A 17,992-nucleotide genomic window follows, 5' to 3' on the forward strand; every position below is an offset into this window, starting at 1 on the left:
TTGTGAAAAAGCTAAGCAATGTGTTTCATTAAAGTAGCAGCATGCGGAAGAATAAAGAGATTTCCTGGCATTAGAAGGCAATGATGTGTGCTACATGTCTATCTGCACAAGCATATGGACAGGAATTAATAAAGTCTCTCTATCTATCCTATTTGAGACATACTAGTTACTACAGAATACTATGTGTAAATTGGTAGAATCTTTTAAATCCTTATTTTATCTGTAGAGGGACTTGGCTGAGTAGTTTATATCAGGATTCCTCAACATATGTTACATGAACCCTTAGACAAAATTCTCACACTTTAAGGGCTACTCATACCTTAAGTTTAACTCAAAATAGAAATGTTATGCACGGATGAAAAATGTTATATAAAAAACAACTATTTGGTATTTTTAAACACTTAGAAACTCATTTAATGGTGGGCACAAATGTGCTCAGACAGTATGTCAAGTGCATATGCTTACTCCTCCCGACAGCATAGACGAAGCGTAGAGAGAGCATGCAGATGTGACTTGTCAGTGTTTTAGTATTTGCACACAATATAATAGCGGTGTTCTCCTCAGAAAATTTTGCCACGGGTGGCAATAAGAGGTTTCCAGGTGGGTTCAGTTGTAATACTTTGTAATAATACAGAAAACTTTTGGAGGTTGCTGTCCACATCTACCTGTAGTGGTCAGACCGGTGGTCAGTGGTCTAACACTCACTGCTGGTTGCAGTGCTCACATAGTGACTGTTCTAATAAGAGAAACAATGGTTTATTTTACTATAATAGGACTCTGGCTCCAAGAGCCGGGTAGCAAATAAACACAGCCGGGTGGAGCACTTGGGAAATAGATGTTGGGGAGAACACTGATAATAGTCTACTTAAGTGTCATATACACAAGAATAAATAGTGTCTGGATGGTGTTATCAATAAATGCAAAAGTCTCATTTTGAATATAATATGTAATTAAATACAAACACAAATACTCATTTAATCTAAATAAATACTCCCCTTTAACAATCAAATGGGATATTCTTTATGCAGTAGTCCAATTGAAAATATCACTAATGTGAATAGATGACTACAGGTAATAAAGCTGACATGCTAATGATTTAAGCACTGTCATCTTGATGGGTCTATAAACAATCAGCCAATCAAAAGGGCTAGACAGTGTTGCAGATAGTCATCATCATAATTGTGTATCCAGCACCCACAAAAGAAGATGCCTCCATGTCTAGTTGTGTTACAGTTACATGAACATGCCCTTACTGTACCTTTCTTTAAATTATTGTATGACTAAAGACTTGCTGATGCTACAAAAATTTCATACATAAGTATATATCACAGGCACAAAACCAAATATGTTCTGTTTTGCAGGTATGTTTACATAAATGATATTTGTATGTAACCACTGTGTGTATTACAGAAGTATTTTATTGGTTTTATAAATTATTATGTGATTCTGCTATGCAGGTACAATCCATTCCCTGATTGGTCAACGGTTATATATAGTTGAGGCAGAAGGGCTAATCAGATACACCTTGTAAAGGACCCGAGAAGTACGAGTTGAAACGCGTTGGTGGTACATGAACGAGTCAAGCTGCCTGTCCTCCGCCCGGATCTCTAAGAAGATTATGAACTGTAGGAGTTATCTTCGATTATGAGAGATAAAGAAGCTATATATATTGACTGACACTTTTTGATTTGTGAAGGACTCTGATTGCGTATGTGAACTACCATTTATAAGCATACCTGCAAAACAATAGAACATATTTGGCTTTGCGCCTGTAATATATACTTATGTATGAATTTATTGTATGGTTTAATAAGGGATATGTGGCCCTTTTTTATGTATTTAGGCAGTAATCCAAATTGGTGCGATAAGAGGAGGTCATAAATATATGTTTATATTTTTATATACACATATATACTTTTTATTTTTACATTTGCTGATACTACAAGTCTGCTCTATAGGCACATAGATCTCTAACTATAATGCTAAATATCAGGGACTAATCCAGTAATGTAAGGCACTTCCTCCTCTTGCAGTACACATTTATTTAACCCAGCAGAACTATAAAGGTTGGCATAGTGTGTCTTCCAACAGCACTGATACCGTGAAAGATGCACTTGGGTGGATCAAGGGCAGGGCTTGGATGGATAGCTGGTGAGCTTGATCGCGGGTGGGATTATTTTAGATTTCGTTTTTTCTCAGTGGTATGTCATAGGTCATCAAGAGCTGTCATGAAGAACAAACCTATCTGGATATTTACCTGACTCAGGAAGGTCAGAATATAAAAATGTTTTTTTGTAATATACTGATTAATAATGCTTCAGCAACCATATTTTATTACAGTCTTACCTTCAAGCTCCTCTTTCTCATAATGAATATTAAGAACTGAACTAGTTCCACCTTGGTCTACAACAGCTTCTTCATCAGATCTCTGTAAAAAAACCAAAATATAATAGTGTGTCAATGTTTAGCAGTTACAATGTAATAATTGTGATGCAGTTTGTAAGTGGTTATTATCTTATTGCTATATCATGCTATTACAGATGACTAATGAACAGACTGATATCAGCGGATTTCCTTATACATATAATAATTTGGATAACTTTTTCCAGACATCGGATTAAAACAAATGTTATATTTGGGGATACATTTGTTTCCTAGTCATTGAAGTGTTGCTGGACTTGGGAAAGACCATCATCATCATCAGTTATTTCTATAGCACCTCTAATTCTGCAGCGCTGTACAGAGAACTCTCTCACATTAGTCCCTGCCCCATTGAAGCTTACAGTCTAAATGCCCTAACACACACACACACACACACACACACACACACTAATGTCAATTTTGATAGCAGCCAATTAACCTACTAGTATGTTTTTGTAGTGTGGGAGGAAACTGGAGTACCAGGAGGAAACCCACACAAATACAGGGAGAACATACAAACTCCACACAGGCAAGGCCATCAGGAATTGAACTCATGACTCCAGTGCTATGAGGCAGAAGTGCTAACCACTAGGCCACTGTTTACTTATCCAAAGCAAGTGTTTAAAATACAGTCCCGTAATAAATGGCTCTACTTTCTGCAATAGCACAACTGAAATAATTGAGATACAACTATTTTATCTAACAACATGAACTATAAAGGATAATGTACTCTCTACTAATAGGGGCACAAAATGACTAGATGTTATGTATCGTGCTAAGACGGGTGGCTATAAAAGATATATTGTACTACGCAGCTTATAAGTATTCATTTTTGTTTTGTTGTTTATTTTGTTTGGAGGCACACTTTGTTTTGTCTTAATTGATGTACAACAGAGTACATTCCCTTGGGCATTTTCAAATGGTATAAAATTTTATTGGAAGTAGACAGAGCCTATTTAGGTTTATCACGGTAAGTAACGTTCCTTGGTAATTTGAGATTTTACCATGGTAATTGCATGCCTCTATTTGTAATTAACATGGGCAGATGCTACTTCACAATTAGCCCAGATTTTTTAGCTCAGATAATCTGCATATCTAAATCACGTGAAAGATTATCTAAAGATAAACAAAGCCTCACTGTGCAATACAGAGTGCAAGTCTTTTATATAGGTAAATACGACATTTCCCCCACCCATCTTTGCCACAAGAAAAGGAGCCTGTTTTTTTCTTTTTTTTAAATCACCTGTATACACATGGAATTGGAAAATACATCATGGAGGATGAATGCAATACAGAAAATTGTGCTGTCATCCCTCAAACTCTGCAAAGCTGGCTTCAGTGTAATGCTATTACATTCAGAAGTACTCAGCTTTGATTATATCTCAATGAAATAAAAAACATGCCAGGATAATGGGGCTTTATATGAAATGGTAAAATGGATGCAAGGGACTTCCAGATGTAATAGACAGACCAAAATCAAATTATAAGGCTGTACTGGATCAACATGTGATTGTAGACTAGGATGTCTAGCCATAGAAATTGATTCACATGTGCGTTGGTGACACTGCATTACGACAAACAACTACTCCCAAGTATGCCTTCCTTGCCTGCCAGCTGACAATCAACATGTTGGCATTGCTTAATTTTTACATAAAAATGAAATTGAACCCATATGCATATTACACCAGGAGACATTGTGTGGGGTGGTATGCAGACAGCGGGAGTCTTACCAGCGTAGAGAGGGAAGCGCGACCAGCCAATGCAGGGGCATGGTCAGCCCATGGAATTTCCCTACCTTGCATCTACATCCCATGAAAGTCATTCTCACTTTCCCTCTCCCCCAAATGCAATTCAGTTTGTTGTTCTCCCATACATCATACAATTCATTTCACCTCCACTGAAATTTTACCTTTAGCCTAGAAAGTAAAAATTAAATGGAACTCGAGAAATCCCATGCCCCACTTCCCTGACAGGAATACAGCCCATGAAGACTGTGTGTACCAAACAAGGTATGTCAGCCGGAGAGAGAGACAATGTCATATCTTCTCTCATCTCTGAGGTCTGCTGGACAATGATATCAGCACTCCAGCAGAAAGAGAGAACATGAAAACTCCCTATCTCCTATGGGAAGTAGAAGGGCTATAACAGAACTTTTCCAAAAACTGTTAAAGAACATTATCCTGATGCATATGAACACAAATTAAGCTACAAAAAAGTGTTATACTCTTGTCCTGATGTGTTTTCAATAAAATCATGACGCTAAGTGTGTGTCTACAACCACTAAGATTCATCTAAATCAAAAATACATTACCCTTAACTCACTCAAGTCTTTCCCAGCTAAAGAGAGTTACATAATAATATTGTTTAGCAGAGCATGCAGCTTCATTATTGTTCTATTAATTGTTAATCTTTCATAGATCCTGCAGTCCAGATATTACATTCAAAGCAACAATTCACATTAATGAGACTGATGCTTTCAAAATATAAAATTGAAATTAATAGCAACAGAGGTTTTTCCACAATTATTGACAGAAGCATAAAAACACTGTGTTCATTTACAGTTCTGCAGCTATTTTTAAATAGAGATCTGAGCTTGCTCAGAAACCGGCCTCAAACACTTCATGTAACATAGCTGCAGGACATATTCCTAATACAAAGTGCACTGGATACAGGACCACTCTTGTTTTATAGTGTGGATTAATTGAATATGGATTTTGAGTCTGAATTAAAATGACTTGTAAAAACAGCAAGAAAATGCAGAAAAATAACCACGGATGGACAAGCAATTACAAGACAATAAGTATAAAGGAACACATGAGAAATAGTGAGAAAATGTTTAACTAGAAAGTGACAAATGGTTAAAGGTCAGGACGGACTATTGTTATATTTGGAATTTATTTAAGTAGACTGGTGAGTCAGCAGAGTGTGTGTTATCAATCTGGCAACCTTGGAGACCTGGTTCCTATTTCCTTGCAAATGTTATAATGTTAATTGGGTATTCTCTTGGTATTGTATATACTGCAGCTTATCGTCTATTAAAGGTTTTATTTTTTTTTAAATGACCCTTTTTTTAAAAAAAATATAGGGAGCATTATGTTTGTGGCGTGCTTTGAGCTCTCCTGAAGGGCACAGTGAAAGCTCAATTTTTCCAGAAGCAGCCCTAGCAATCAATAAGCCCCATGTCCTCTTTAGTTACCAAAGCATATTACATGGATTTGTAGCACAGTGAAATGGATATTTTATGCACAAAATAAATAGTCAATTTTATGTATAAGATTTGTAAGGCAAGCATAGGGTAACACCTGTATTTTTATGGCAAATAGAGCGTGCCCTAATGATTTGGGGGTTGTCAAATTCCCTGGGGGCGTGGCCTAAGTAAACTAAGATCATGGCCCCAAGAGTCCTGGTTTTCAAATTAGAAATGTCATGAGGTATGACACAAATACTGTGCTCTTAATGATGAGGAAGGTCAGTAACAGCAGCTAGAACATACTATATTCAAATTAAGTTTTTCTAACAAGATAAAATGTTCAGTCACTTAATACTAAACATTTTTTAAATATATTTGTGGATCTAAATATCTATTATTAATATGCAAAAATGCTATTGATGTGGATGAGATCTTGTCCTTTAATTTTAATCTCATAAAACTCAATGCCCTAATATTGATACATATGTTTAATTGTTTTACCCTTTTTTTTCCAAATCGACCTTGAACTCATGATAACACAAAGAAAAGAGAAATCAATTGTAAACAGCCTTTTCTGCAAATCATTTTTCCTCTCAGCTTCTATCATTTCTTGGGCAGCTTCTATGGAGTGTGAAAAGGCCACAGACCTGATGGCAATGTAAATCCACAGCATAATCAGTGAAAGAGCAAGGTCTTTGAAGCATCTCTTTCAATTCCCAGTATTCTGCCATCCTCAGAACACTCCATCAATAAACTAACACAATCCACGGCTCATTAGTCTTCAAATACTCCATCATTCTGATTACATATGACAAATAGGAGAACATATAGGTGTGGAACTAAGCTATAAAAGGCATAAAATGTACAAATGCAGCTACTGTTGCCATTAATTAAAGAAAAATAATAACATTGTCATGGAAACACAGATAACCCTACAGGTAACTGTTAGCACTGGTTTCTACAAAACTTTTTCATGATCTTTATTCCACCAAATATTGTCTAATTTTATTAGCATATATTTATCCCACATATAAGACTTTGGCCCTAATTATTAATATGCGGTGATTACACAGATTTTCTATAGCAGCTTATCGCAGTGATAGAACATCAATTATCACTACAATTTATTATTGAAATATCAGGCTTTCATATCCACATGTAAAAAATATTTATTTATTTTCTTAAATAATATGTATTAAAAATATTTTTTTAAAAAGTGGACAGATTTGAAAAAAAAATGCTTTATTTAAATGTACTGAAGCAATCCTTGTTAACTTGGATTACATACTTTGCAAGGGGAAGCTTTTCCTGGAGAGACCCATTGAATCTCATTGTTGGCGGGGGCTACCGTCGGCTATGGTGAAAACACCTGTTTTTACCAATGATAGGGCTTTTCTCATCTTAATAAATAAAGCCCATAGGGAGAGAAATATTGGTCAAGTATATGCTTGATTTTTCTTTCTTAAAGCTGTAGAATTATTTGGCAGTATGTTTTAATTGAAAAGAGAAAATCTGATCTTTTTGGAGGAATTAAGAGAAAGACCCAAATTTTGAATTGCCAATGTCTGCGGCGAGAGCAAATGCAGTATGTGTTGGCAGAACAGTAAGTGACGGTCACTCATCAACCTATAGAGCGGAGGTGCTGATAGTGCCACCACTGGTGGTATTATTTGCAGCCCGCTCAGATTTTGTTGACATCCCTGTAGCCCAGCCCAATCTGTCATACTTCATTGACATTGCCGACCAGGCAATATCCCAGGTATATGAACCCGGGATATTGCCAGGTGACAGAGCCTCTCACCCCGGCAAATTCCCGGGACGACCGGGTTAACACTGAACCCGGTCTGCCCGGGTCTCCCTGGCAACTTCATAAGAGGAGCTTTGATTGGCTCCTCTTGTGATGTTGATTTTTTATTTTTTTTTATGTTTCAATAGTTTTCAATGAGACTCGGGTTGAAAAGCCCGGGTCTCACCATTCAGACTGGCATCTACTTGGGTCGGACCCGGGAATAACCCTTCAAAAGACCTGGGTTCAATTCCCAGGTAATCTAACTTGGGCAGATGCAGGTGACCCCGTTCACACTCAGCCTCGAAGCTGAGTTTTTCGAGGCAGTGTGAATGGGGTATCACTCTTGAGGTTGCCAGGAAACACTGGAGTATACCTGGCCCTGCCACCCCCTTCTGAGTTGTGACCAATAAATGGTTGGCGAGCTGGTCAGATTAGATAAAGCTGGTTAGCAGGTAAATGTTTTGCACTGTGCCATAATGGTCCAGGGAGGTGGCAGCTAGTGTGAGCAAAGGAGGGAGTAGATAAAGTTCCTGCAACAAATAGCGGTTTGTGTACTGCCTGTATGAGGTACCCCCTTCTGACCTGTTCAGTGTAACTCATGAACTCTGCAGCGCGAGTTCTCTACCCATCTCTAGTGTCAGCTCGTAAACTCCAGTGAATTCATGTACTATTCCAGAATAAACCCATGCCCACATAAGCATAAACTATGCCTGGAAAGGGATAAACTCCCACCACATTTTATGTAGCTTGTGTAGTTTTGAAACTGGTTCCAACATTTTAACTGAAGGTACTCAACAAATACAAGAAAAATACAATTGGAAGTTTGCATTGCTTAGCCCCATCCCAGTTGAAGTGTACAGTCCCCATGCACAAAACATTGAGCACTGTATTTGTAGAGAGAGTTCCGGAAGTTTACAACATTCTCTTCAGTAAGGCGAGATTGGTAAATGGGAACATTTATATTATAAGTTGTTTACCATCTTATTTCAGTAACATGAAACTATTGTTTTGGTAGACAAACTCAGATTTGAAGTATTTGCTGTGTACATGTTCGTTCGTCTGGCAGCTAGTCCTTTGTTTTTCTCATACCCCTCTTCATTATCAGTGATTGATTTCCTGACCCTATGCTGTAAAGTTCCTGGATGGCTGACTGATTGCGGAAAGTACCCTACGTGAGTCATGTAACTGCTCCTAACCAAATACTGCTGGTGGAGAGCTCAGTAAAAGGTCTAAATTTCTCTAAGAGCTATAGTATGTATCGCTGCATGTGCGAGTTACCTACAATACTCTACCTCTGAAATATCCCACAGAGTTTGTCAGGCATTGTCAAGGTGTCTTGTAAACATATGGAATTTTAAAAAGAAAATAAAGTGATAAATAATATTGGTGCCCACTGATGCTTATGGTTCACCAGAATATTCTTAGACACATCAAAGCTTATATATAAAAAGAATAAAATAGAACCCATTCGACTAAAAACCTGTACACTATTTTATTCTGATGAGCATATGAGTGGTTTGTCACTCAAGGCAGAGGTTTACATTCAGTGGCATTAAATAGACTATAACTAATGTATACAGTTATTTAGCTTGCTCTCTCTTATCTGCTCTTCTTCTCATTCCACTTGTATTAACATTTACTTCTGAATCATTTATAAAAGGATGCAATTGCAGAAAAAAATGGAAAGCAAAGTCTGCTTAAAGGGGTGAAAAAAAAGTCATGCGAGGATGAACAAGATTAAAATGCACAGCATAATGCAATCACTGTATTAAATGGCTTCTAACAAATATATGCCAGAGGTTAAAGTATTCTGCTTCGTTATTTTTAACTCAAATAATAGAAGGTGACTTAACCTCTTAAGAAAAGGTGGCATTGCGCCAATCCTAGTCGGGTCATTTAAATGGAAGCCACCTAGATAAAGTATGTCATTTTAAATGAATCAATCATTTTTAGAACAAAGTGGAAGAAATGATTCATGAGCCTGGCAAAGCATTTCTAATCTAACCAGCAGCACTCTCTCTACCAAAGAATATATTAGATGGGCGCTAAAGGCAAAACACATCTTGGTTTTATATAAAAGGATGCCGTTATATAACTACCCAAATTGTAATGTATGTCTACATAAATATGCCACTATATCAAATTAAACTTATTAGACGCATAGGATAGCATCTGAAAACCAATAAAAATAGGAATACAAATATCAACTAGTATGAAAACATTTATTAAAATATATATCTTCACCACTGATCTTTAGAAAACGGTCTGATGAATCAGGATTTATTATACATCATCTGGATGGCTGGGTGCATGTGCGTCGCTTAACTGGGAAAGAAATGGCACCAGGATGCTGAAGAAGTGATATTGATGATGTAGGAGATATTGATTTAACGGCAGAACTTGTAGGGACTTTCTAAACTTTTATGTACCTGTCTTTTTTCCCAAATAGGTCACCAACATTCCAGGATCAAGAAAAGCTGCAACTGAACTTAAGACACTAGCAGCTGCAGATAGTGAAAGCTGCATGAACTGGTAGGAGAGAGCAGGATAACCAGCAGAGGAGGTAAGCGTTATTTTAATTTTTCAAAACTCAAGAGTGCGATAAGCAGGAAGTGGGTATTGGGGGAGGAGGGGCGTAAGGTAGAAGCTTTGACAAGGAGAGCCGAGAAGCTTTGCATTGGGCTTGGTAATACCTCACATCAAAAAGTCAAAATCACATTGTAAAGATCACAAGAGGTGATCTAAAAAGCGCACAGTAAGGTACCTTGATTAGCCCAGTGCACATGAAGCTGCACGTCTACTTTCCGGTCCCAGGAAACACCTCAGAAAATTAGAAGTACGTCTACATATGCAGAAATGTGGAGAGATCTCCAGAGCTACACTAGAAAAAGGTGTAAACATCACATAAAACTCCAACCTCCTACACCTTTACAACAACTCCTTTCATGAATAGAACTTTTTAGTTACTCTTAGTGCAGATTTGTTTACGCTTTCAATGAATCATCTTTATGAAAAGTTTTAAGAAAAAAAAAAAGCACAAAATGCTTAGAGAAGTGGAATGAGAATCCAGTCCATGCATTTGTTGCAGCTGTTTAGATATTGTTTTGCAGCCAGGATGGATACACACTGCAGGAGAAGATAGTTGCTTTCCATTGTAAGGGGTCGATTTACCACTGGTGGCTAGTGGGCGGCAGTAGCTATCATTTTGTATTGCTGCACATTGCAGTGATACAAAGTGTAGTACCACAGCTATTTATCATGCCAGGGCTTATTGGTGAGTCCTGGCGAAATCCCCCCTTCTAAACAAGCAAAAATCAGTTTCACACGCCTAACACTGTGTCACGGGCACTAGGAGTCTTTACCCAGGTATCACCAGATGATGGACTTACCAGAGCAGTATAGGTGGTAATATGATACTCTGGTAGCGGGGTGATCACGGAACAGGAGACAGCAGATGGTAATAGAATGCTCGTGGAAAGTCTATGACTAGCAGCACTGGTAATATGTAGATAATTGACACGAGGAACTGGATGGACAAGGAAACGTGAGGGTAGTCAGTGGTCTGCGGATAGCAAGTTGTACCACTGCTATAGTGAGGAGGAATGTCCAGAAATAACGAGGAGGTGATGAGAGTCAGCGGTCTGCGTATAGCAAGTGGTACCGCTGTATAGGTGAGGGAATGGAATCCAGGTGAAGGTATCCGGGAAGTCAGTGGTCTGCGTTAGCAAGTTGTACCACTGCTATGTGAAAGGATACTGGAAACGGGTGACTCAGGAAACAGGGAACAGTGGTCTGCCTCTAGCAAGTTGTACCACTGAATATATATATGTGAGCAAGAGCACGGGGAGATAAATGCAATGCAGAATATACACGGGCACACTGAACTTGATCCCACGATGATATACATAAAAAGTAATAACTGAACAGCACTGCACAATAATACAAAGTCACAAGAGCTATCCAGGCAAAAAGGTAACACAGTCAAATGATGGTAATAGTCTCAGCGGATAGGCAACTCCAGAGGAGAACAACTCAGTCCAGCAAGATATGCAATACACCAGCACAGTCAATGAGAAGTATGCATACCGTGGTTCAGGAGAGCAGGCTGTCAGACAGAAGTGCAGGGATACCTGAACGACTGGAGGCCGGCAGGATACGAAGTCCCAGGAGGGTAGAAGCGGTAATCAAGCAGGTGCAGCGCACAGGTAGGTAGACCAGCAGAGATGGAAACAATACTCAGGAAGCAGTAGTATATCGAACTGGACACCTGGAGAACGCTGAAGAGTAGAGATGGTCTAGACGAGATGGAAGCAGCGGAGCGTTGATCCAATGCAGACAGGCGAGTTGACCCAAGCGGAGACACTGTAGAAGCACGGAGAGCGGATCAGCTGGCTGCAGACACGAGGAGTACTGGAGGGTTGCGATGAGCAGGGTACTGCAGAAACACAGAGGCAGCGGATAGGAATCAGCTGGAGCAGTCACGATGAAACACGGGAGAGTTGAGGTGAGCAGAATACTGTAGATACACGGAGACAGCGGATAGGAATCAGCTGGTGCAGTCACGATGAAACACGGAAGAGTTGAGGTGAGCAGGATACTGTAGATACACGGAGGCAGCGGATAGGAATCAGCTGGTGCAGTCACGATGAAACACAGGAGAGTTGAAGTGGACTGGAAACTGTAGTAGCACAGAGGCAGCGGATAGGAATCAGCTGGCACAGTCACGATGAAACACAGGAGAGTTGAAGTGGACTGGAAACTGTAGTAGCACAGAGGCAGCGGATAGGAATCAGCTGGCACAGTCACGATGAAACACAGGAGAGTGGAAACGGTCTGGAAACCACAAACGAACAACAGGAATCAGCAGGAGCTGAACACACGAGGAAACACAGGAACACCTTCAGAGGCTCATGGGGAATGAGACTCCAAGATCAGGCAACGAGGTATTTACCTCAGGTGCTTTAAATAGGGAGTGTTGCCTGATCAGCCAATTAACTAAAAGGAACATGAATTGAAGGTTTGAAAGGGCTGCACATGCGCAGACCCTCAGGATGGTGGACGGCCACGGTTCCTAAACACACGAGAAGTAGCACTCACAGTCCGGTGAGTGACAGTACCCCCCCTTTTAAAGGTGGGCACAGAACATCTGGAACCGGGTTTGTCCGGAAATTTGGAATAAAACTTCTTAAGAAGAGCTGGGGCGTTGAGATCTTCAGCTTTGATCCATGAACGCTCCTCAGGACCAAAGCCCTTCCAATGAACGAGGAAACGAAGAACTCCTCGCGAAATTTTTGCATCCAAAATATGAGTAATCTCAAAGTCTTCCTCCTGATGAATTTGAACTGGCCGAGGTGCTGAAGGAGGGACCGAGAAACGGTTGATGATGAGAGGTTTGAGCAAGGACACATGGAAGGCGTTGGAAATACGAAGATTCTTAGGAAGCAGAAGTTTGAAACAAACTGGATTGATCACTTGAATGATCCTATACGGACCAATAAAACGAGGAGCGAATTTCATAGATGGGACCTTCAAACGAATATTTTTGGTAGATAACCAGACACTATCTCCAATTTTCAGTGGTGGAATAGCCCGCCTCTTCTTATCTGCAAAAGACTTATATTTGGCAGATGTCTTCTTTAAACAGGTTTTAACGTGAGACCAAATAATTTTGAAAGTTTGACAAACAGTCTTTACAGCAGGAACTTGGGTGGGAGGGAGGGCAGGAAATTCCGGAAAAGACGGATGGTGACCGTAGACCACAAAGAATGGAGTTTTAGAAGATGACTCATGGTACATGTTGTTATGAGCGAATTCAGCCCAAGGAAGCAATTCTACCCAGTTGTCTTGATTGGCTGATGAGAACATCCTTATAAAAGTCTCAAGATCTTGATTGACCCTCTCAGTTTGTCCGTTTGATTGAGGATGGTAGGAAGATGAGAGTGCTAATCGTATGCCCAAGGTCTTGCAAAGGACCCGCCAGAATCTGGAAACGAATTGTACGCCTCTATCTGACACAATCTCAGACGGACATCAATGAATACGAAAGATTTCTTTGATGAAATGCTCAGCCAGGGTAGAAGAGGAAGGTAAACCAGACAAGGGAACGAAATGCGCCATCTTCGAAAATCTTTCCACCACTACCCAAATAGTATTGCAGTTTTTACTAGGAGGAAGATCAGTAACAAAGTCCATACTAATATGGGTTCATGGCTTGGACGGAATGGGTAGTGGTTGAAGCAACCCCGCTGGAGTTCTGCGGGGGGTCTTGAACTGGGAACACAATTCACAAGCGGCTACAAACTCTTTGACATCTCTCCTCATAGAAGGCCACCAGTAACTTCGAGAGAGAATCTCAAAGGTCTTGCGTTCACCAGAGTGTCCAGAAAAACGAGAAGAGTGGAACCACGAAAGGATTTTCCTCCTAAGAGTAGGAGGCACGAGGGTTTTCCCAAATGGTAGCACCTTAGTGGAGGAAGCAGCCAGCGAAACACATTTGGGGTCTAGAATAGAGTGGTTGCAAACCTCTTCAACGTCAGAGGACGTCACAAAGGCTCGCGATAGAGCGTCGGCTTTTTTGTTCTTAGCAGCTGGTTTGAAGGTTATGATTAACTCAAAACGAGAAAAGAAAAGAGACCATCTTGCTTGACGAGGATTCAAACATTGAGCAGACTGTAGATATGACAAGTTCTTATGATCCGTGAAAATTGTCACAGGATGACGAGCTCCCTCCAACAAGTATCTCCACTCCTCTAATGCTACTTTAATAGCCAGCAACTCCTTGTCTCCGATGGTGTAATTCTTCTCCGCAGGCAGAAGACCCCGAGAGTAAAAGGCACAAGGATGGAATTTCTGTTGCTCCGATCTTTGGGAGAGAATGGCTCCTAAACCAACATTAGAGGCATCTACTTTTAGGAAGAAGGGAAGCGTCACATCAGGCTGTCGAAGAATGGGAGCAGAGGAGAAGGACTCTGAGAAACTGAAAGACTTGAAGAGCCTCGGATGACCATTGTTTAGTATTGGCCCCTTTACGAGTCAGGGCCACAATAGGAGATGCAATCGAAGAGAAATCTTGAACGAAGCGTCTGTAGTAATTGGCAAAACCTAAAAAACGCTGAATGGCACGAAGAGTAGTTGGCTGAGGCCAATGTAACACAGCATTCACCTTTTCTGGATCCATTTGTAGACCAACTCCGGAGACAATTTAACCCAAAAATGGAATCTGGGGCAAGTCGAATGAACATTTTTCTAATTTACAGAATAATGAATTTCTCCGGAGTCTGGACAGAACTTCTGCCACATGTTGGTGATGAGAAGTCAGGTCCTGTGAAAAGATCAATATGTCGTCCAGATAAACGACAACACATACATATAACAAGTCCCGGAAGATCTCATTAATGAAGCCCTGGAAAACAGCGGGGGCATTACATAACCCGAAAGGCATTACTAAATATTCATAATGCCCATCTCTGGTGTTGAAAGCTGTCTTCCATTCGTCACCGGACCTGATTCTAATTAAATTGTAGGCACCACGAAGATCCAACTTGGAAAAGATCCGAGCTCCCTTAATCCGATCAAACAACTCAGTAATCAGAGGAATGGGATACCGATTTTTAATAGTAATGGCATTAAGTCCACGAAAATCTATGCAGGGGCGTAGTGATCCATCCTTCTTTTTTACAAAGAAGAACCCGGCTCCAGCGGGAGAAGTAGAAGGTCGAATAAATCCACGCTGGAGATTCTCTTGGATGTATTCAGATGTAGCTTGAGTTTCAGGTAACGAAAGTGGATACACACGACCCCTAGGAGGAGTCTTGCCAGGTAGAAGATCAATCGGGCAATCCCATGAACGATGAGGAGGGAGACGTTCAGACTGAGTTTTATCAAATACATCGGCAAATGAAGCATACTGAGGAGGAAGTCCCGGTGAGGAAGGTGAAATGGAAGATTGCTGTATTTTAAGAGGAACGACTTGGGAGAGACAACGATGATGACATTCAGCTCCCCAAGACGTAACTTGAGGAGTGCGCCAGTCAATCTGGGGAGAATGACATTGAAGCCATGGAAGGCCTAAAACAATCGGACTTGTAGTAACAGGAAGAATTAAAAAGGAAATTTCTTCTTGGTGTAGCACACCAATCTGAAGCATTACTGGAGACGTACTCTGGGTGATGAGACCATTGATAAGACGTGATCCATCAATAGCAGTCACAGTAATAGGTGTCTTCAGGGTAATCACTGGTAGGGACCATTGATTCACTAAGGATTTAGAAATAAAATTTCCCGCAGCTCCAGAATCAATCAGTGCTTGGGACTCAAAGGATTTGGTAGCGAAGGAAATTTTAACATCAAAAGCGCAGACTTTTAATTTCGTAGAACATGGAGAGGACTCCAGGGACCCTAACTTCACCTCTCCAGAACTAGTTAGGGCCTGGCATTTTTTAGGGCAGGAATTGAGCATATGTGTGGAATCAGCACAATAGATACAAAGTCTATTCTTTACTCTTCGGTTCCTCTCTTCAGTAGTTAATTTGGAGCGGCCTATCTCCATGGGTATCACAGAAGATGAAGCTGGACGAAGTTGAGAAGTTGAACGAAGAGGTGCTTTAACTGAAGTTGTTTTTTCAGACTCCCTTTCACGGAATCTCATGTCTACTCGATGACAAAGAGAAATCAAATCTTCTAAAGAAGTAGGTAGTTCTGGAGTAGTCAGTGCATCTTTAATTTTATCGGAGAGCCCCTGCCAGAAAGCGGCAATTAACGCTTCAGTGTTCCACTGAAGCTCAGAGGCTAATGTCCTAAATTGAATGACGTACTGTTCTACTGTACGAGAACCCTGACGTAAACGGAGAATGCTGGATGCAGCGGAGATGACACGACCTGGTTCATCGAATACACTTCGGAACGTGGAAATAAATTTGGCACTATCCTGTAATAATGGATTGTTTCTTTCCCACAGAGGGTAAGCCCATGCGAGAGCTTGTCCAGAAAACAATGAAATAAGATAGGCCACTCTGGAACAATGGGTAGAAAAATTTTGAGGTTGGAGCTCAAAATGAACAGAGCATTGATTGAGAAAACCCCTACAAGTTTTGGGGTCTCCATCATACTTTGACGGAGTAGGCAGGTGAAGCGTGGAAGCCGTAGACACCTGGGATGGCACTGGGGAAACGGAGGAAAGCACAGGAGCATCAACATTAGCTGTGATATTCTGTCCAGATGTTCCTTGGGAGGCTAACGCCTGGTAACATTGTAGTAACAGCTGTTGGCGAGCATCCTGTTGCTCCATACGGGTGACCAGATGCTGCAGCATCTCTTTAGCTGTAGGTTCCGAATCTGGGTCTGTCATGGCCTGATCTTACTGTCACGGGCACTAGGAGTCTTTACCCAGGTATCACCAGATGATGGACTTACCAGAGCAGTATAGGTGGTAATATGATACTCTGGTAGCGGGGTGATCACGGAACAGGAGACAGCAGATGGTAAGAGAATGCTCGTGGAAAGTCTATGACTAGCAGCACTGGTAATATGTAGATAATTGACACGAGGAACTGGATGGACAAGGAAACGTGAGGGTAGTCAGTGGTCTGCGGATAGCAAGTTGTACCACTGCTATAGTGAGGAGGAATGTCCAGAAATAACGAGGAGGTGATGAGAGTCAGCGGTCTGCGTATAGCAAGTGGTACCGCTGTCTAGGTGAGGGAATGGAATCCAAGTGAAGGTATCCGGGAAGTCAGTGGTCTGCGTTAGCAAGTTGTACCACTGCTATGTGAAAGGATACTGGAAACGGGTGACTCAGGAAACAGGGAACAGTGGTCTGCCTCTAGCAAGTTGTACCACTGAATATATATATATGTGAGGAAGAGCACGGGGAGATAAATGCAATGCAAAGTATACACGGGCACACTGAACTTGATCCCACGATGATATGCACAAATAGTAATAACTGAACAGCACTGCACAATAATACAAAGTCACAAGAGCTATCCAGGCAAAAAGGTAACACAGTCAAATGATGGTAATAGTCTCAGCGGATAGGCAACTCCAGAGGAGAACAACTCAGTCCAGCAAGATATGCAATACACCAGCACAGTCAATGAGAAGTATGCATACCGTGGTTCAGGAGAGCAGGCTGTCAGACAGAAGTGCAGGGATACCTGAACGGCTGGAGGCCGGCAGGATACGAAGTCCCAGGAGGGTAGAAGCGGTAATCAAGCAGGTGCAGCGCACAGGTAGGTAGACCAGCAGAGATGGAAACAATACTCAGGAAGCAGTAGTATATCGAACTGGACACCTGGAGAACGCTGAAGAGTAGAGATGGTCTAGACGAGATGGAAGCAGCGGAGCGTTGATCCAATGCAGACAGGCGAGTTGACCCAAGCGGAGACACTGTAGAAGCACGGAGAGCGGATCAGCTGGCTGCAGACACGAGGAGTACTGGAGGGTTGCGATGAGCAGGGTACTGCAGAAACACGGAGGCAGCGGATAGGAATCAGCTGGAGCAGTCACGATGAAACACGGGAGAGTTGAGGTGAACAGGATACTGTAGATACACGGAGACAGCGGATAGGAATCAGCTGGTGCAGTCACGATGA

General features: G+C 41.1%; 1 protein-coding gene across 1 annotated transcript in view; it reads right to left on the reverse strand.

The window, feature by feature from the left end:
• Positions 1-17,992, reverse strand: part of SLC4A8 (solute carrier family 4 member 8) — a 162,801-nt gene that overhangs the window by 85,862 nt on the left and 58,947 nt on the right. The window contains exon 2 of the mRNA XM_075199297.1: positions 2,347-2,428. Coding sequence (XP_075055398.1) covers positions 2,347-2,428 — 82 coding nt within the window. The remainder of the gene's footprint in view (positions 1-2,346; positions 2,429-17,992) is intronic.

This window comes from Mixophyes fleayi, chromosome 2, assembly GCF_038048845.1.
Source record: "Mixophyes fleayi isolate aMixFle1 chromosome 2, aMixFle1.hap1, whole genome shotgun sequence".
NCBI classification, from domain to species: Eukaryota; Metazoa; Chordata; class Amphibia; order Anura; family Limnodynastidae; genus Mixophyes; species Mixophyes fleayi.